The 21,594-nt window shown below is 42.8% G+C and overlaps 1 protein-coding gene across 1 annotated transcript in view; it reads right to left on the bottom strand.

Annotated features, from left to right (window-relative positions):
* Positions 1–21,044, bottom strand: part of pygl (phosphorylase, glycogen, liver) — a 40,471-nt gene extending 19,427 nt beyond the window's left edge. Inside the window, exons 1-9 of the mRNA XM_084310757.1 lie at positions 20,779–21,044; positions 15,034–15,135; positions 11,783–11,861; positions 10,624–10,727; positions 8,180–8,311; positions 7,451–7,562; positions 6,627–6,709; positions 6,395–6,532; positions 1,084–1,176 (exon numbers count right to left, since the gene is read on the bottom strand). Coding sequence (XP_084166883.1) covers positions 1,084–1,176; positions 6,395–6,532; positions 6,627–6,709; positions 7,451–7,562; positions 8,180–8,311; positions 10,624–10,727; positions 11,783–11,861; positions 15,034–15,135; positions 20,779–21,021 — 1,086 coding nt within the window. The 5' untranslated portion in view covers positions 21,022–21,044. The remainder of the gene's footprint in view (positions 1–1,083; positions 1,177–6,394; positions 6,533–6,626; positions 6,710–7,450; positions 7,563–8,179; positions 8,312–10,623; positions 10,728–11,782; positions 11,862–15,033; positions 15,136–20,778) is intronic.
* Positions 21,045–21,594: the final 550 nt, after the last annotated feature.

The raw sequence follows: 21,594 nt of genomic DNA, 5'->3' as shown, positions 1-21,594 counted from the left end.
ACATTCCCTGAGATCCATAGATGTCCCTAGAATCAGATACCAAGAACATGCAAATGAACCATATTAAAAAAAAAGTCTGTAAATGTGTATTCTACGTTCTTATGGAATGAATGATAAAAAAAAGTATTAAAAAAATATATAATTTATAAATTTTGAGTTAATTTACATAACGCGATCATTTGCTGTGTAATTAATTAATCTAAATAACTCGATAAACCGACAGCCCTAATTGTTGTATGTAATGAGTGATATGTGTAGCATGGAGGGATGATGTATTGTAGTTTATGTTTATTAGGATCCCCATTAGTCATCATCAACGTGTTGACTATTCTTCCTGGGGTCCTCACAGATATACAAATATGAAACATTCAGTGTAAATCAGTCATATATCACATACATAATCAATAGAAAATAAAACAAAAGGTCATAGGTGAATCCATTTCACCATACCTTTAAAAATAAACACAAAGTAAACAGAAGAAGTTTGGATAACATGGCTGCAGCTACACTCATGCAGGACATATATTGATTTCCTTCCGGATTATGGCTCCTTTAAGTTTATTTTTGAAACTGTTTTCCGTCCGTATGATATGTAATGGGATCCTATTCCAATATGTAATGGGATCCTATTCCAATATGTTATGGCTCTTCTATACATTGCAGTTTTCTTTAGAGCGTTGGTTCTAGGCAGAGGCAGGGTAAAGAGACTACTTTAAGTGGATAAAAACATAGAATACAATTGGGTGGGTTTACCTAAGGTACAAATGTTCTTTAAAAACCTAATCAAACTGCATGCTAGTCTCTCGTCCACGACAGTCTAGCATACATTCCCTCCACACATTCCCTTCACACTATGTATGGAGTATGGAGTGAATGATAATGAATGAGTGAATGATAATGTGTATTTATGTACAATAACAATCAAATGCTGTAGTGCAGCTGCCTCTCTCCCAGAGTACCATTCTAGTTTCATTTAATTTAATGTTCTTTCTTTGAAGGTAATCACACGTCAACAAGACAGATACTGTCTTATATGGGTTTTTGTATATTAAAAAAAAAAAGCCATATCTATCTCTCTCTTACCGTGTCCCAGTCGAGTTTCTCAATGTCTACAAAGATCCTCATGAGCTCTGGAATGGCCATGGAGGGATGAGTGTCATTCAACTGGATGGCCACCTGGAAACACAACGACATTCAGTAGGGAACGATTATCACTTAACAATGCCTTAATCTATGCACACACACCCCTCAATAAAATAATAAATCAAGGGGTACGTTAAAACATTGCATTTGAATTAAGGGGTTGTAATAGTTTTCGTTAAGGGTAAAATTCTGGGTTTTCCCCCTTAATTTGACTTGTTCCATGCACAATTCCACTTTAATTTAATTGATTCGTTGTCTTGTGTCTGTAGCTACTGTATTGACCGGAGTAAAATGTGTTTCCCTTGTGGACAATACATCCAATTGACCTTAATTCATGTATTTAATCTATATATGTTTATTTAAAAAGGGGTTATTAATGTGTGACATTTCAGGGACTCCCTGGTGATTCTCAGATGAGTAGCAATGAGGAGCTATTTTGGATCGATTGATTAAATACTTTTTTGACACAATCGTAGGACAAACATTTGAGGGGAAAAAAACAGTAACACTGGTAAAAAAAGAGCTGGTGCTTGATACGACCGCTGAAGAGGTCAGGTCATTGGAATCAAAGACAGTTTCAAAAGGAAAAAAGATTCAGGATGTGATCATTCCTGCGATTAGTAGAAAAAGGATTGTTGAAGCCGTTTTTTATTTTGAGGCATGCTATAAATCTTATACCGCTGGACTCGGTCCGTCTTTCTGCCCTCAGATTTATTACTGGTGACAAGATACGATATCCACCACTGTGTTAATTTTTAATGCCCTTATTGCCAAACATTACATCACAACACTGTTGGAATGGAATCTTGGAACCTATTCTACACGTTCAAATGACTGGTTGGTAGGGCGGCTGGTTGGTAGGGTGGCTGATTGGCGCAGTGGGCAAGGCGCTCACCTCCAACACAGGAGACACTGGGCTCGAGCCCAGCTCTCGGCGTTGCTACCGGCTGGCCGGTCGTGCATACTAACACAATTGGCAAGTGTTAGAGGGTGGGGAAAGCCGGTGGGTGGGGATTTGACGTTGTGGACAGAGACTCCTACAGGTCGGTTGGGTGACGGGAAGCAGGAAGTGACGGGGGCAGCGTGAGCCTCCCACGCGTTACTCCTCGCCACTGAGAGCTCGAGCTGCTGCGGTGAAAAGATGCGACAGGCTGCCTCCTCGTGTACCGGAGGGGACACGTGATGCAAGGCTTCAGTCCTCACTACAACCGACCTGTGGGAGGCATAATCTAGCAACATTCAAGACAGGGGAGGGGAGAATTGGATAATACGAAATTGGGATGGGAGAAAAATAGAAAATGGGGAGAAAAAGTAGATACAAAAATAAAAATGACTGGTTGGTTCTTAGGGTTCCTCTAGTTTGCTCTGAACTAGAAAAAAAAACGGCCTTTTCCTTTGAAGCTTCCAACACCTGGAACGCCCGCTGAAGCTTCTTCCTTCTTTTGCTGCATTTAAAAGTATGATCTCTGACCGCTGTGTCGACTTGTAACTGTTAGCCGTTTTTCTTTTTATCGTTCGTTCTTATTTATTGTGCCTATATGTATGAAATTACTGATAAAACTATTTCTTGTTTTGTAGGCTAGCTGTGAACGAGGGTAACCTCAGTGTCTTACAAGTTGAAATAAAGGTTTGAAATGAAATGTGAACTCCATTGATTGATTGATTGATTGAAAACTTTATTAACAGATTGCAGAATGGGTACAATACAGTACAGCTCAATACACACAATTGTTAAGGGGATGCAGACCAGAGAAAGACTTTCGTCTTGTTTACATCAGGGTCCCCCATTTTCAATTCATCTGGACATATATGACATACATGACATACAGATAGTCAGTACTGCTACATCTATACATTTATGACATACCAGATTTGCAAATACAGTACTGTTTGTGATACAGAAGGAGTCAGGAAAAGGGAGTATATACATTTGACGTAGAAACTGTACATTGGAGGAGGTTGGGTGGGGGGGGGGGTTGGGTACACTGGGATATTGACAACCATACTGGGTAATTTACATTGGATCTCCATCCCTTCAATACACTTTAATATGACGACGGATCTTGGATGTACAAGTTCTTTCAGGGCAGTTGGTCTGGGGGGCATTCCATTGCTTCCAAAGTAAACTCACAAACCCCTTCAGAGGAAATGTGTTGTTGGAGAAAAAGCTTGGAACTACAGTTGATTTCCTGTTGAAAGTCAAATGGAAATCTTTTATACATTCCTTGGTCGCAGCGTTTGCCGATATCTAAAACGGACAGGAAATCACGATTAGATTGACAGATGCAGAAAAGCTCGTCCACGCCTTCGTCTCCTCCAGGCAGGACTATTGCAATGCACTCCTCAACCGGATCCCCAGTGAGAACATCCAGAAGATTCAGTAGATCCAAAACTGCACTGCTAGGATCCTGATGCGTGAATACGACCACATCTCCCTCATCCTCAAATCACTCCACTGGCTTCCGGTCACATCACCCCCCATCCTCAGATCACTCCACTAGCTTCCGGTCACATCACCCCCCATCCTCAGATCACTCCACTAGCTTCCGGTCACATCACCCCCCATCCTCAGATCACTCCACTAGCTTCCGGTCACATCACCCCCATCTTCAAATCAAGCTCTGTACCAGGGGAGATCAGGGCTTTCTGCTCGGTTGCTCCCAGTCTGTGAAACACTCTCTCCGACCATCCGAGGACACCACTGACTGGATGCTTTTAAAAGTGGCTTGAAAACACACCTTTTTTGTAGTTTTTTTTTATACATTTGTTATGCTTGATCTTGATATACTCCATTTCCATCTGTTGTATTAAATGTTTGTTTTGAATTTTTTTTATATGAATTTTTTTTATATGACAAAGATAAAGTGCAATACACAGCAAATATATTATTAGATTAAATATAACCAGTTCTAGAATGTTAATGTTTGCCCTCGTTGTCGAGTTGAAACAGTCTACAGTCTACACTATAATAGCTGCTGGATGAAAACTCTTATTTGCAGGGCTTGAAAAATGTTGTTTTAGACGAGGCATACATTGACAATCATACGTGCTTTTTTTAAAGGGTGTCATGAGCGCTTGGCACACAATGTACCATCTAAACTAGGGGGTTTGTATAACCGACCCAAAACTTCACACTCCTACGCAAAGAGTTGGATGACATTCCACTGTCAAAAATCGCACTTATTCACCGTGTCCATGGAAACGGTGAAAGTATGGTTTCTTCATATAGAACCATTTCACTACCACACTACAGACGGTTAGTGTGGTTGTGAAAGGGTTAACCCTTTGTCGTGTGGCAGTGAAAGGGTTAAAACCTTATGTATTGTCGCAGTGAAAGGGATAACCATTTGGTAGAGTGGTGGTAGTGAAAGGGTTAACACTTTTCCGGCACCTACTGTATATCACTGCATTACTCATAAATGTGCAGACAAGCTTCAAGCAGCTTTATTATTATTGCATTTTCCTTCAAACAAACGAGGTCCGTTTGTGTTCCAGTAATAAGGCACAGCAGAGCCGAGTGTGACTTCCAGGCGTAGAGGAGAGTGTGCGGGCGAAGACTTCTGAAAGAGCCACTTTCGTTAGTTACTGTTGCCATGTCTGACAAACCCAAGACCAACTCTCCTCCTGCTGTACCACGAGAGATGAGGACACAGCACTGCCCTCCAGAAGTGTGGCAGCGTGTGAGTCGAGAGGGTGTCAAGTTCCCCTTTGAGCATTTCCAGCCAACACAACATGAAGCACATTATTCTTACTCCGAGTAGAAAAACACATTAGAAAACAAAGTCGTTAAAAAGTTAAGACAAATTGTGGCGGCTACGTGGCGTAGTGGGCAAGGCGCTCGCCACGAATGACGGAGACGCTGGGCTTGCCTGTTCGAGCCCAGCGCTCCACATTTGCTTTCAGTTTAGCTGGTCGTCCGTACTAATACACATTGGCCGTATTAGGGGGAGGGAAACTGATGGGTGGGGATCGGGCGTTGTGGACAGCGACTCCTACAGGTCGGTTGGTGCGCCTGCGCAGTAGAATCAGGAAGTGTCGGGGGCAGCGTGAGCCTCCCACGCGTTACTCCTCGCCACTGAGAGATCGAGCTGCGCAGGTGAAAAGATGCGACTGCTGTTACCTCAATTACCGGAGGGGACTTGTGCTATGTATGACTTAGTCCACATTGCAGCCGGCTTGTGGGAGGCAAGAAACAGCGTTCGTGACAGGGGAGGGTTGAATTGGATGATACGAAAATTGGGATGGGAGAAAATATAGAAAATGGGAGAAAAAGTGGATAAAAAAAAAAAGTTAAGACAAATTTAAATGTGTCTTTAGGTAATGCAACTTTCCATCAAACACTACCCGGTGTCGCCGGGTAGAACGAATGTTTTTTTTAGCGTGGCTTCACAGGAAGTGTTGCCTATTGTTTATGGTTTAAAAGGATCCCCATTAGCTGTCACCTAAGTGGCGAGCTAGTCTTCCTGGGGTCCACACAAAACATAACAACATGAGATACATAATGACAATCACAATTAACAATGATAATCTAAAAACAGTAAAACATTGTAGACATCATTATCAACATCAGAATATTTTGCTCACATATTTTAAGTAGTGCATTCTCAGGTGGTATTTGAAAGACACTTTGCTATTCAATTTACTTATGTTCAGTGGGCAGTTATTCCAATGATTGATGGCACGATAAACAACAGTCCTCTTTAAAGCATTTGATTTTGGACGTCGTAACATAATCTGTCCATCATCAGCTGACCTAGTAAAATAAGAATGAACCCGACTGCATCTGACAATTAGTTTGTATAAGAAAACGGGTTGAGACGAAAAGACAGTGTTCCTGAAAATGTTTAACGGTGTTGAAAACCAGCCTATTCTCTACCGTTAACCACGAGAGTTGCCGGTGCATAGTTATAGTGTTTGTTCTCATGGAACAATGTACGACTCAACCTTGCAGCCTAAAGACAGGCGGGTTGGTAAATCTCTCCAGTCGGTCATTATTATAGTTTACAGTCGGTTGTGTCTGGAACCTACTTTGTCTGGGAAGTGGCTTCACAGGAGGAAGTGTTGCCTAAAGACAGGCGGGTTGGTAAATCTCTCCAGTCGGTCGCTATTATATTTCACAGTCGATCGAGTCTGGAACCTACTTTGTCTGGGAAGTGGCTTCACGGGAAGTGTTGCCTAAAGACAGGCGGGTTGGTAAATCTCTCCAGTCGGTCGCTATTATATTTCACAGTCGATCGAGTCTGGAACCTACTTTGTCTGGGAAGCTCTCGAAGGAGAAGGGGCCGGCTGCATCCTTCTTGGAGGTCTTGAAGCGGCGGATGATGTCCTGGAGGGTGGCTGCCACCACGAAGTACTCCTGCTTCAGACGCAGCTCCTTGCCCTCGAAGAACTACACAGCGCATGGTTATATGAGACGATGAGAGGCCACGATAATGAGACTCGAGAGGCCCGTGAAGCAGACGCTAGCTAGCTACTGAACTCACGTTGTCGTTGGGGTAGAGCACTCGGGAGATGTTCTCGGCCTGATTCCGGTCGAGGACGGCCTGGATATAATCTCCGACGTTAACTGGGGATAATTAGATGAGATTCAAATGTATGGTCATCGTACAGCACAACAAAAAGAAGTTTGGCATCCAACCAGAGTGCAAATGTAACAGTAAAGTGCAATAGTAATATACAATGTGATTAAACTGGGTATAAAATATAGTATTAGTACTACTAAATATTTATAAAAATATGAGAAAGAAATAACTTGTTAAAGATCCCTCTCTCCACACATGTTCTTAACACTTTAGAAATGTTGTATATTTAATAACAATTTTGTGTGTGTGGTTTCTCCACCAAGAATGTTCAATAAACTGCATCCATACATCTTCTCCAAGCTGGTCAATTTTATCTTTTTCCACCTAAAGATGTGCTTCACCCAAACACAACACTTCTTAGCTTGGACAATCTTGTTATAACTAAGATTTGCTGAAAATAAATATGTTTTCGTGCATAGACACTAGATCTATCAACTTATAATAGTACAATCGTTTCACATTAGCATTTCACTTTAGCGGTTAGCATTTCCTGGATGACAGTGTGGCCAGATGGGCGATAGCGAATAGGTTTGCAGGATTAGTTGCGTCACACAAGCGGCTCAGATATTAAGGAAGTACAGAGAAGTGGAAGAACGTGAAAAGGGCACCGTGGTGAAAGGTTCTACATAAATAATGTGTATAGTCAAAGTCATGCCTCCATGAGGAGTTAGCTGTAGCAGAAGCACATTTCTGAGCGGCGGGGAGCTGTGGCGATCTCGACTTACAGTCACGCAGGTTGAAGTCGTTGGGAGCGCGAGCCGACCACAGCCTCATGGTGTTGACCGTGTTGTTCATGTAACCTGGGACGGGCGTGTCGTAGGGCATGGCCAGAACCACCTTCAGAACAAACACACAACCACCTTCAGAACACACAACACAGAACCACCTTCAGAACACACAACACAGAACCACCTTCAGAACAAACACACAACCACCTTCAGAACACACAACCACATTCAAAACATACAACACAAAACAGAACCACCTTCACAACACAGAACCACCTTCAGAACATACAACACAACTGAACACAGAACCACCTTCAGAACACACAACCACACTCAGAACATACACTCAGAATACACAACACACTCGGAATACAGAACCACCTTCAGAACACACAACACAACACAAAACCACCTTCAGAACACACAACACAGAACCACATTCAGAAGACACAGAACCACCTTCACAACAAACACATTGGAACCGGACTCATCGGTTACACTGTACACGCTCCATCAAGTTCTGGTGAGACACAACACACCGGACCGTTTGAGGCTATAGAGCAGGGAAGGTGAGCGCTGTGTTGAAGCGCCAGTGGTCTCCCATCTGCTCTGTACGCGCTCCAGAACTTTATTCATTAATACAAGTTATTTTAGCGACCCATTGTTGCTTTAAGAAGAAAAATAAAAAGTAAACTAACAAATGTCTGCAGGTACAGACGTGAGTACCTGAGTATCCACCCATTTGGATCCTTCTTCAGACTCCTCTACTCGTCCGTAGAAGTGGACGGGCAGCATGTACTCGGGGCGGGCCTTCTCCCAGGGGTTTCCATGCCTCAGCCAATCATCTGCCTCCTCCACCTACGGGTTGGTACGGCATAATTTTACTGTTGCAATAAACTTGGATTGAATTTCAACCTATTTTCATAAAATCAACAAAAACAGCGACAAATAACTAAACTAAACAAAGACTGAGACAAATGCGTCAAAAGACAATACAAAACAAACGGGACAATGCGAGAAACGATACAGCAAGTGACATTACAATATGGTGATGTCACTCTGTGGTAGTGCTGGAACGTATGCTGAATATGAAGGTATACCGTCATGGATCCTGGGCTTGAATCCAATGCAATATTGTTGTATTTACAATTTACTTTTTATAAACTATGTACACGTGTGTATGGAATTTTTACTACACCATTGTTCACGATATATAATATTATTTAAATTATAATGAGAATACATACATACTGTATATTTTTACATTAATCCTTGTAGCAGTATTAAAGAAAGTTAGAAGTCTTTACCAAAGTAAGAAAATAGATCATTTTGAATAAAATATCACCATGACAACTGTATTACAAGAAAACGAAATACCGCTATGCCGTCAAAACTAAAGAAAATGACCATGGTATGATATTTCCGTCATATCGTCCAGCCCTACAGTGTGGCATTGAATAACGTGCATCAACCACCTCAAAGAAATACGACCGATAGTGCACTGATTGTATGTGCACTGAATGTATGTGCAGTGAACGTATGTGCACTGAATGCATGTGCAGTGAACGTATGTGCACTGAATGCATGTGCACTGAATGCATGTGCACGGAATGCATGTGCACTGAATGCATGTGCACCGATTGTATGTGCACTGAATGCATGTGCACTGAATGCATGTGCACTGAATGCATGTGCACAGAATGCATGTGCACTGAATGCATGTGCACTGAATGCATGTGCAGTGAACATATGTGCAGAATCGCTCGTCCTGGTAAATGAGTGCCAAGTACAAATCCAGTCCTCTGTTCAAAAGTGCATGTTTATTGAGGGTGCGCGTTGAGGGTTTATATTGCGAACAAACAGCAGAAATCAAAAGGGCAAAAGCCTTTAGTGTGCAGTGCACTCTTATCACAAAACATGCAATGAGTTTTCTCAAGCCAACCACAGTCTATCGCAAGCCAGAGTTACACCATTGTAAACCGGTCCAAGGGGGAGGGGGGGGGGGGGGGGGGGGGGGGGGGCAGACCGCAGCCAGCCTTCCCGTTAATGATCATCTCATAATCCTCCCATCATGCACTGACCCACTTCCTACTGGCCCCATTTAAACTGCACTCCCAGCAGCTACGGACAAAAGCAGACGAGCAACAAGCAAACCAGACAAGCAACTTTGCACGAGCAACATTCCTTTAGAGAAGTTAAGTTGAACCTTTATTTTTATTTTTTTAATCCACTTTTTCTCCCATTTCTATTTTTTCTCCCATCCCAATTTCGTATCATCCAATTCAACCCTCCCCCGTCTCAAACGCTGTTTCTTGCCTCCCACAAGCCGGCTGCAATGTGGACTAAGTCATACATAGCACGAGTCCCCTCCGATACTCGAGGTAACAGCAGTCGCATCTTTTCACCTGCGCGGCGCGATCTTTCAGCGTCAGGGGTCTGTGCTTTGGAGGGGCGCCGCCCCCATCGCTTCCTGATTCTACTGCGCAGGCGCACCAACCGACCTGTAGGAGTCGCTGTCCACAGCGCCCGATCCCCACCCATCAGTTTCCCACCCCCTAATACTGCCAATGTGTATTAGTACGGACGACCAGCTAAACTGAAAGCAATGTGGAGCGCTGGGCTCGAACAGGCGAACCCAGCGTCTCCAGTATTCGTGGTGAGCGCAAGTTGAACCTTTATTAATCTCCTCTGGGAAATTAATTGTCTGCATTTGACCCATCCTAACTATTTAGGAGCATTGGGCAGCTACACACAGTGCGGCGCCCGGGGACCAACTCCAGTGGTAATGCCAGTGCCTTGCTCAAGGGCAATGGCAGGAAACCTAGCATGCACGTCTCTTCTGGTGTGGGAGGAAACCAGAGTACCCAGAGGAAAACCCACACAAACACGGGGAGAACATGCAAACTCCACACAGAAAGGCCCCCTTGCTGGGGGTTTGAACCCAGGAACCGCTTGCTGTGAGGCAACAGTGCTGTTAACCCCTGCGCCGCCGTGCTGCCCTGAGATAACATTGGTCCTACGCCATGACCCTGAGAAAGGGAAGCTGTAGTATTTGTAATTTTGATACTGAATCCCAGACATAGTTTAAATAGATGATCTGCAAAAGATTGTAGTTGGACCAAGTAGGGGCAAATATTCTATAAAAACACGTGGTTTTAGCTGGAAGTTACCTGCCAGCCCTCTCTGATCTTTTGGTTGAAGATGCCGTATTCATAGCGAATGCCGTAGCCGTACGCCGCAAGACCCAAGGTGGCCATTGAATCCAGGAAGCATGCTGTGTGTGGGGGGAGAAAAGAGATCAGAATGTGCAGGTTGAAAACACAAAAATGTACAGTGTTCTATAAGGGACTGAACAGCGATGGTGTTGGTGGAGGCATGAGAGTGTCTCTCGTGTGAAGTTCCTGTGGTCACGGGTGGCAGGTTGCTTCAAACGTTGCAGCCAAGAGTTATTACAGTACCTTCAAGGTCTGTTGTAAAAATGGCCTTTTCCTGTGGTTTGCATTGTTTTTACACAATGAAGGGTTTTCCAAAGTAACAGAGAATATGTGAAATTATGCAGTTTCTGCAGTACAGCCGTGACAAGAACTCTCCCTATTGAAACAAGCCCTTCCAGAACTGCAGCCATAATCGACTGGATAACTGATGAGTCTCCTGTTCTTCAAAATGGCATCTCGCTCGTAAACCTTCTCCTTTTCCACCCAAATGGTTCACTAAAATATGTTTCCGACAACATTTTAGGCGAGAAATGGTATATGAAATTGCTGGATCATAACTTTCACGAATTTGATCTGCGACGTCTAGTTTGACAGTTTGATCTGAATTTTGTGAGCCGTGCGCGCTCGCCCGCTCCGGGAGTGTGGAGTCGGCAGCGGGAGCTCATTTGCATTTAAAAAAAGGTACAGACACAGAAACAGCCCGTCCAGAACAGGACTGAAACAGAGGGGTATAGACACATGCTAGAATGCATAATCAGAGTGGTATTTTCAGCTAAAAACATTTTAAAAAGACCTCAGAGACCTATATTAACTTGTAAGAAAGGAGTATAATATTTGACCTTTAAGGAGCATTACTTAAATTAGTTTGATGTGTATTTGTTTTCCTGCTAAGTTTAACAAGGAACTGGGTACGTGTTAGTCTGAAAACCATGGAGGCTAGTAGTGCTTTTGTCTGCCCTCTTTGCTGTTGCCCTCTACTGGGTGCTGTCCAGCAGAATGGGGTTGCTACAGAAATATAATAGGTAGACCTATTAACATTGTAGGTGTTGCTAAGTACCTACTAAAGTGTTTATAAGTACCCGCTAGTCTGCCAAGACCTCCGTTCCCTAAGTACCTGCTAGTCTGCCAAGACCTCCGTTCCCCAGCCCTGCGTCCTCCTCCATCTCCTCCAAGTCCTCCATGTCCAGGCCGAGCTGCAGCAGAGACAACAGAGGAACGGGTTACAGGCTAATATACACAAAATCACAGTAACCCTTTCACTGCCACACTACAGAATGTTAACCTTCTGTGTATTGTCACAGTGAAAGGGTTAACCGTTTGGTAGTGCGGCAGTGAAATGGTTAGGCCTAAAAAAAATAATAGTTTGTTTCCGGTTGCCGACCGACCCTTCCGATTTAGGTGCGACCAAATATATTTTATGAGTTAAAAAAAAATATATATATTTAAAAAAAAATCCCTTTTAGTCAAACCTTTAGTATTATGGATATTAAACATGCTGGCAGAGTACATGCATCCATGTTGTTGTGAAAATGTTAATTAAATAAAGACATTCCATATCCATAGTCGCCGTGGGAAAGAATAAAATAAAAAATAAAATAAATTCCATACCTACCCATGAACCAACAGGAAACAAACAATATTCTTTGTTATGCCTTAAGAAGGGGGTAAAGGATGGTATCAGCGATGCCTTTGTGGATCTCTTGTGTTGTTGTTGCAGTTCCCTTCAGTCTATAGTGGATTGTGTACCTCTATGACAAGCACTGCATTCCTTTGGATGGTGTATGTGACAAGAAAACTGTAGATTCATAAAGGACATAATGTCTAGAATAGAGTCATACTGGACATAATGTCTATATTCATAATGTCTACATTCATACAGGACATAATGTCTAGAGTCATACAGGACATAATGTCTAAAGGCATACAGGACATAATGTCTAGTAGTAGATTCCAAATGTCTACATTCATACAGGACATAATGTCTAGAGTCATCATACATGACATAATGTCTAGATTCATACAGGACATAATGTCTAGAGTCCTACAGGATATAATGTCTAGAGTCATACAGGACATAATGTCTAGAGTCATACAGGACATAATGTCTAAAGTCATACAGGACATACTGTCTAGAGAGTCATACAGGACATAATGTCTCTAATCCAGCGGGAGTGGGAAGGAGGGGCAGATCTTTCCACATGAGAGCTCATGGAGCCAGGACAGAAGCAGACTCCAACACGTTCAGCTTTGCTTTAGGAAAATCCTGATCTGGAGCCAAAAGTGGCAGCCAAATAATTTGGCTCAATAATGGTGGTGAAGGGTTTCTGAGAGAGTTTGAAAGACTGATGAACTAAAGGGAGACATGTCCGGTACATGTGAAGGGATGAGGCAGACGCACTTTCACATTTATCACACGTAGCGTCCACATCATGGTATACTTCGAGCCAATTTGTGGACATAATGGACTATTTGAAAATGCAAAAGTGCAAGTGCGGCCGGGTAGCACAGCGGACTAAGCGTCTGTCTACAACCACAGAGACAGTGGGATCGAATCCAGCTGTGGTGCTTCCGGGTTGGCCGACCGTCCATACTAACACAATTGGCAGTGTTAGCGGGTGGGAAACCCGGCGTGGGTGGGTCCTGGTCATTGTAAACAGCGACTCCTACAGTTCGGTCGGGGTGCCTGCACAGCGTGGGAAGGATCTGGAGGGAGGTAGTGTGACCTTCCACACGTTACACTCGCCCAGTGAGAGTACACGCTGCCAGGTGAAAAGAAGCGGTGGGCTGGCTACACATGTGTTGGAGGAAGCATGTGATAGTCTCCGCAGTAGGGGGTAGAGTGTGCAACGACCAGGAAGGGGATTGGGAATTGGCATAACGACTAACATTGGGAGGGGAGAAAAACGGAAAAAGAAGGGGGAAAAAGATAAAAAAATAAATTAAAATAAAAAAAATGCAAAAGTGCGTGTTGAGCGCACATGGAAGAGGAGTGTATCCAATCCGAGGATAGAGTCGCGCACGTCGTCGGTAAAAAAGTGGAATCTGGGTCCTGTTCTCAAGCGGTTTTTATAGCCTCGGCTGAGGGGCGACGGCATTTTTAAATAAAGTTGTAAAGGTCAGGGGAGGTTTACGAGGACATTGGGAAATTAAATGCTGTACATAATGTCTAACTTGTAAAAAAGTGTGCGTTGGCTATACCAGTGGTTTCTATCAATGGTGACCATTCATGAAGCAGCTGTGTGATGTCATGTGGCATTCTCCTACGCAGAGAGTTGGACGACGTTCCACTGTCAAACATCTCTGCCCAAACAGTAAATGAACCGGTGCAACCTTTAGTCATATTATTTTCCCTTAATAACATGTTGAATATTTGAATTGATTTGATGTTTTTTATTTTCGTGTCTTACATACAGATGTATGCCCAGCCCTTACAAGACACAAACAATAAGTATATAATAGTATACTTGACATTGAACAGTTATATAGACCAAGATGGCCAAAAAAAAAAAAAACACAATAATATTCAATCATATTATTGTTCCCCTCCATATACTTTAGTCTCTTTTATAAATAAGGACCAAAAATGTCAGGGTACCTTGTGTATACTGCTAATGCTTGTGTATACTACTTCTGATTCAAATTCTTAATTGCCTATATTTATTGTAACATATAATATAACCGATAGGGCGTACAGACCCTCATCTGCACCTTTGGTTACACCGCTTATTTGTTCTCATATCTTTATATTCAGATCAAATCTTATTGCCTATATTATATCTTTTTATTATTACCCTGTCCATACATGTACCTCCCCTCCCCCCTCCCCTGTGCCACCATGATGCCCGAATTTCCCCCAAGGGAAATATTTTATATCAAATCAAATTTATTTGTAAGGCCCGACAACACACGTTAGTGTGCCCATGGGCCGGACACATCTTCTTTAAACAAGTCAAGAAGAAACATCACAATAAATCAAGAACAAAACAAAACACCATGAAATCCAAAATAAAATGTAAAATAAATAAATGAATTCATGAATGAATGAGACACTCCAGGTAAGGAAAAACTCACTAAAAACCTAGCAATAGAAAAAAAAGCACCACAGGCAATGTGGAGGGGAGAAACCTTACAATGGCCGTTCAAGGGGGAGGGGGGCGATCTACCTGCATTCAATATTGAATTCAATATTTATCGTATCATAATTCATCATATAAATCTATCGTTATGCTCCGACCAGATACCGCCGCTTGTAAACCTCAGAGCACTGGTGTGTGAATGCCCTGCGGTTGAAACATGTTCTGGCTCTTGAAAGGAAGTGTCTCGGGGGAACAAGGGTGTGTACTTCCCGTCAGGCTTCCAGCTCACCTGGTAGATGGCCTCGTCACAGGCGTTCTGCAGGCCCAGGTTGATCATGGTGTTCTGCAGGGTCCGGCCCATGTAGAACTCCAGGGACAGGTAGTACACCCGCTGGGACGTTTAAAAAAGACAGACACGCGGACAATATTAAAAGAACATGACAACTGAAATACGATACTGTGCTACCTACCACACCTTTACAGAAAAAAAACTCAGGACCTGGCTATTGACAAATCAAACATGTGATCACTTTTAATCAGTTCATTGTGTATTTTGTTATTGCTTTTACTATTATGTTCCAGCGACTTCGGGTTACTGAGAACTTCGCGCTCTATAAATTATTATTATGTTGGATTGTGTTGTAAATATTGTGTTTTACTTTTAACCCTTTGGAGGCCAAACCCGAGATAAGTCGGGTTAACTCGCCATGCTCTGGGCGCCAAACCCGAGAAATCCCGGGTTTTAAATCGATATTTATTTTATTCGCTATATCCATACATTTTTCATCCATCCAGCCTGACGTTATCATTGGGAATGGGTCTGAGCTCGCAAAGGGCAAATACCGCCTCCTAACGTCTCCCGGATAGTATTGCACATCATTGGAATCCCTCTGGCTGGGGCTGTGCATCAATCTAAGAAGTCCGGTCCAGGTTTTCCTTCTCGGGCATGCAGTATCGTTATAACACATTGACTGGGGACACTCGGAGCAGCATGGATTATGTGTTTTGGCCCATATAACGTTGGATCAATAAACGCGATCAATATTTGGAATGGCGATCAGGAATTGGATTAATATTTTTGCACTACATCAGATGTGAGGTAAGGACTTTATGTTACGAATCTTGGGTTAATCCGATGTTCCTTTCACCGCCATCGGAGCGTGCGCGTGTGTGTGAGGTTCGCGCCGACCAAAGTACGGAGAAGCGATTTCAGACCCCGCTTCTGTTCGCCCATGATAACACAAATGGCACGATTTCTAACTAAATACATTGAAGCTTGATTTGCTGGAGTTTATTGAGATGAGACAGAACGCTCTAGAAATATATTCATAACGGTATAAAACGGAAATGTATGAAAAAATTATCTGTTTCGTGCATGTTGACTGGAAGCAACTCACTGACGATCACCGTGTTATTTAGATCTATTGCTATTATATTTGATATATTTTAAGCACTCGCAAATAAGTCCCATCCTACATTGGATAAAGCAGTGGCGCTGAAGGGCCATCAGCGCCCTCTGCTGTTGGCGCTGGAAGTGTTAATGCTTCCGTTTTAGGTGTATGGTTTTATAACATCTTGTCAAAAGGACTACAGTTGCGAATTAGCCAGGTGGCTAAAACTGGCACATTTACAGAATGTTGGCGTGTTCCTTTAAACAAATCTCTCCGAGATGGTGCATATAAACAACGCTGTACATACATCCGATTAGTGCTACACTCTGTAGTATTGATTGATTGAATGACAATACAGATAGACAGTACTGCTACATCTATACATTTATGACATACCAGATTTACAAATACAGTACTGTTTGTGATACAAAAATAGTCTAAAAAAGAGAGTATATACATTTGACGAAGAAACTGTACATTGGAGGAGGTTGGGTAGATGGGGTGGGGGGGGGGGTTGGGTAGGTGGGGTGGGGAAACTGTACATTGGAGGTGGTTGGGTAGGCAGGGTGAGGGGGGTAACTGTACATTGGATTATCCACGATACCTTACTTTGTCCCAAGAAGAGGGTCTTGTGTATTATTGGATTAGGATATTTACTGTACATTGGAGGGGGTTGGGTTAGGACATTTACAGGGGCCAGTTTCGAATTGCAGTCTCCCGTAGGGGCTCTTTGAGAGCGGTTTTGAAAGTGGGTAGTGATTCACATTCCTTTACAGCTGTGGGTAGGGCGTTCCACATTGATGTGGCATAATTGCGAAACGTGTTTTGTCCCTGGTTTGAGCCGAATCTGGGTTTCACATGATTTGTGGAGCTCCCTCTGGTGTTGTGGTCGTGGTATTCACTGACCTTTGGGAAGTAATTTGACATGTACATGGATACCTTAGTCGTGTAGTGTATCTTGTAGACCAGGCCCATTACAAGTTGCTGTACTCTGTCGTGTCGTCTACTCTAAGCCATCCTAGGTTGTCAAAGTGGGCAGGGGTGAGGTGGGTTCTATAGAGTAAGGTCAAGCAGTAGTCAAGCAGACCAGTTTGTTTTGTGACGTTTGTAATTTTGTTTTTAGCGCCTTTGAGGTGCTTTGGTACCATGAGGTGCAAGCATAGTCGTAGTACCCTTGAATGAGTACTCCTGCCAGAGTCTTCAGGGTATTCTTGTTTACCAGAGAGGAGATCCGGTACAAGAATCTAGTTCGTTGGTTGACTTTTTTTTATTACATTGGATGCCATTTTGTCACAGGAAAGATTTGCCTCTAGGATGGAACCTAGGTATGTAATTTCATCTTTCCTTGTGACAATATTGTCACCCACTGTAACTGAGAAGCCATCGGCAGGGCTGTACGTTAACTTTTTTTGCACATAGCACTGGTGCTACAGAGGTTGATAGTTTTGTAGCACAGGCCAAAATCTTGTAGCACGAGTATAAAACGTCTCTAAAATCTCTAAAAACAACCACAAGTAGTGCAGTTCATTACTTAAATAGGTATGTGACTGGCAAGGGACATGAATCTTGCATACAGGGCACACAAAATCCAAACTTTAACAAGAAATGCTTTTAGACAAATTCTTTCTTTATTTGCCCATAATGTAAAACAAAAAGAACAAGGACATAACCATATAACCGATATGAAGCAGTCCGAGACCAGGCAGCGCTGGTGTGGACTCAGATTACAGGGAAAGCTAGAAACCAACCTAGAAACACCTAGAAACCAACATAACAAATAGATATAATGCATACAAACACCTGTACATATTTGTGGAACCAAATAAATAAATGTATTATTATTATTATTATTATTATTATTATTATTATTATTATTATAATTATTCGTGTGTGTGTGTGCGTGCGTGTGTGTGTGTGTGTGCACTGCACACGTGTCACAGTTCCAGCATCATGTCTGCTGGCCACTTTTTCAGATCCACACACACACACACACACACACACACACACACACACACACACACACACACACACACTATTGCATTAATCAGAACTAAGTACAAGGAACTCTGCATGAATGAAAAGGGCTTTATAAATAAAATGAATTATTATTATTATTACCTTATTTGCATATTGTCTCGTTATTAGATAGATAGATAGATTGATTGATAGATAATTAATACTTTATTGATCCCGGAGGGGAATTTAAGTAGCCATACGATGGAGTTCTTTTTACAGAGTAAAATTAGCGGCTTAAATTTAGTGAACAGCATTTCTTCCTTGGCGATGCAATATGCCACATTCATCTTAAACTTTACCTCACGGAGATCAGCATCATCCGCTCTGGTCGTCTGTTTACTCAGCGAGTGCAAGAGGGTGCCGGCCCGCGCTCAGGAGTTTGTTTAGCGTTGAAGGCATCCCGGGCAAGAATGTGTCGATGGGACGTATTGTGTTTATTAATGTTATCCCTTTTTAGGATATTGTTACCCGCGAGTCAAGGGATTCTCTGATCGGATCTTTTCCGGAGTCTCCCGGCACCAGTGACAGAATAATAATAGCTGTGCTTCCTCATTAAAAAATATCCACGGAAAATCATTTTCCCACTCTGCGTTATATCTGTACATCTTGTTAATCTTCTCCTTTTGTCTCGTTTCTATTAACGGTGGTCCCTCTCGGGCTCGTTTGGGGTTTTGATCTTGTACTTCTTTTGTTGGATTTAATACCTTAAAAAAGCGCTTCATCTTGTCGAAGTCACCCAGTCAGTGTACATTGAGCTCGCAACTTAGTCGCGGGGATATTGTTCGCTAGGGATTATGGGATTTGGTGTTTGATTATGGACTCTACGCGAGACGGGACATTGTTTTTAATCGCACGAGACTACAAGTACCAAGTGGATAGCGTGGCGCTGTGGTCCATTCAATTTACCGTCACACTTTATTTTTTTTTGCTTGCTCCACGGGCCATCGCACCAGTGCTACTGAAGTCAATTCATTCATCGCACAGACTGACGTCAGTGTCGCACGTGCGACATATATGTCGCAATGTACAGGCCTGCATCGGCCTTGCTGAGTTTGTTATTTGAACCGAAGAGAATGGACTCTGTTTTACCCAGGTGTAATGATAGTTTGTTATCAGCGAGCCAGGTGCAGATTTTGCCTAGTTCAGAGCTGAGGGGTTTTTCAACCTGTAACTTGTTCTCGTCAGAGACCAGCAGGGCTGAGTCGTCCGCAAACAGGAACAAGTTGCAGTCACAAGCTGACGACATGTCATTTGCATAAATTAGGAACAGTAGCGGACCTAGTATCACTGGCAGCTCACTGGGAGGGGGGGGGGGGGGGGGGGGATAGGGTACCGTTTACCTCCACCATCTGTTCTCTCCCCTCCAGGTAGGATTGCATCCAGCTCACTGATAAACTATCAAAACCAATTGCTTTTAGCTTGTCAATCAGTACTCATTTATATATTTCATATCCACGTTAATCACCTGTACATTGTACTGTTGCACTTAACTGCACGCTGGTTGGATGACAAACTTATTCTCGTTGTACTGTACTTGTGCTGGATAATGACAATACTTTTGATTATAATCTAATCTCTCCGAGACTGTGCGTATAAATAGATTCAGGGGCTTTAAAACTCTTCCAGGTGTACAAACTCACAATTTTGAGAACTGAAGAAGATTCTAATAACGCACTGAGGAAACATTCCAAATGACTTGCACCTGAAAGAGTTAAATATGTATTGCAACACAAACTAAAACACAAACACATCTCTGGTGTTTATTCAATACGAATATGGGTACATCATGTTTACCGTTGTCTAATGTAGAAGGTGTGAATCGTGACATGAGTGGGATTATTTTGGGGGAAATAAATATAGGCCGTGTTCATTTGGGAAATAGCTGTGTAAACATTGTGCAATGTTATTTACAGCAAACCATGAGAGCTTGTTGATAGACTAACTACACAAAAAAATAGTAACTTTTCCCTGTTGCTTTGCCAGGTGTAGTCGGCCTAGCCTACGGAAACAGGGTTTCATTTAGCCCAGTGTGCCCACAGTGCTTCTGCTAGGGCGGGTCTCACCCTGCTGTCTCACTGCCAATCAATGGGTAGGTTCAAGTTTCAAGATCAAGTTGTTTTATTCGTCACATATATAATGTACATTACAGTGAAATGCTTGGTTCTGTATGAGCCCCCTGAGATTGTGCTTCATAGAGCAAAAGGTTAAAAGAATAAAGACCAAATATACAAAAATACACAATATACAAACTAAAGTACAAAGTGAAGTACAAAATGCAAACAATAAAGTACAAATGCATTTGACAAATGTTCCTCACTGTGCCTTGTATATATATATTTATCTATTTTTACCTTATTTTCTAGCACTCGCTTGTATTTAAATATGTTTAAGTTATTGTGTGATTTTGTGTGAAGGGCTGACTAGCAAAGTAAGATTTTCATTGTATGGCAAACTGTCTGTTTAACTGTGCATAATTTATGACAATAAATAATCTTCAATACTCTTGAATACTTGAATACTCTTGAAGCTTGAGGTAGGGAATGGATGCCTGCCAATCTTTTTGTCCTTGCTGCTCAGTGCTCTGATGTTATGGACAGTTATTGTTTTGAGTGACAGGTGAACTTTACCTTGGGGTCGGTCTCATAGTAGAACTGCTGAGTTCTGATCCATCGTCCCACCAGGTGATCTCGCACCGTGTGCGCAAGCGCGAAGTAATAATCTCTCGGCGTGGCGATGTTTCTGTCCTTCACCAAGGTGAAGTGGAGATGCCGGTTGAAGCCCTTCTTGAGCTCGGCGACATTCTCGACTCCCACGATCCCCCTGATGCTGATCTGCTTGCGCTTCTCGTGGTCGGTGAGAGGTGTCGCCATGTTGTTCAGGGTCTAACTTCCACACTGACTAGAAGACAAGCTGAAGGTGTGGAGAGGTAGTTTTGATGCGGCCGTCTCCTCCTCTCTTAATGTCCATTGGAGGTCGCCGGGGGGAGGTGTGTCCTCGGTCAACCACTGGAGTAGGGTATATCTGCAGAGCCGCAAGCCCAACGCCTCAAACTTAGTCCAAGCCACGAAGCCCCGCCCAGACGTTGGGCTTGCAGCTCTGCAGATACACCCTATTGAACCACTGACTTATTATACCCAACGAGAATAATAAAATGCAATACAGTACAGTACAGACACACGTAGACGTGACGTAGTACACAGGATCATGGCAGTTCACAATTCACATTAATAAGATAAGATGAGATAAGATATTCCTTTATTGATCCCCTTGGGGGAAATTCGGGCGTCATAGCAGCATGGGGGGGGGGCGGGGAGGTACAGGTTTGAATTGATTGATTGATTGAAAAGTTTATTAACAGATTTCAGAATGGGTACAGTACAGTACAGCTGGGTAGGGGACACACACACATTTTACACTGTACATTGGAATATTGACAAAGCCTT

The sequence above is a fragment of the Notolepis coatsorum genome (genome assembly GCF_963971535.1).
Source record: "Notolepis coatsorum genome assembly, chromosome: 3".
NCBI classification, from domain to species: Eukaryota; Metazoa; Chordata; class Actinopteri; order Aulopiformes; family Paralepididae; genus Notolepis; species Notolepis coatsorum.
This window is presented reverse-complemented; position numbering and strand designations above follow the sequence as displayed.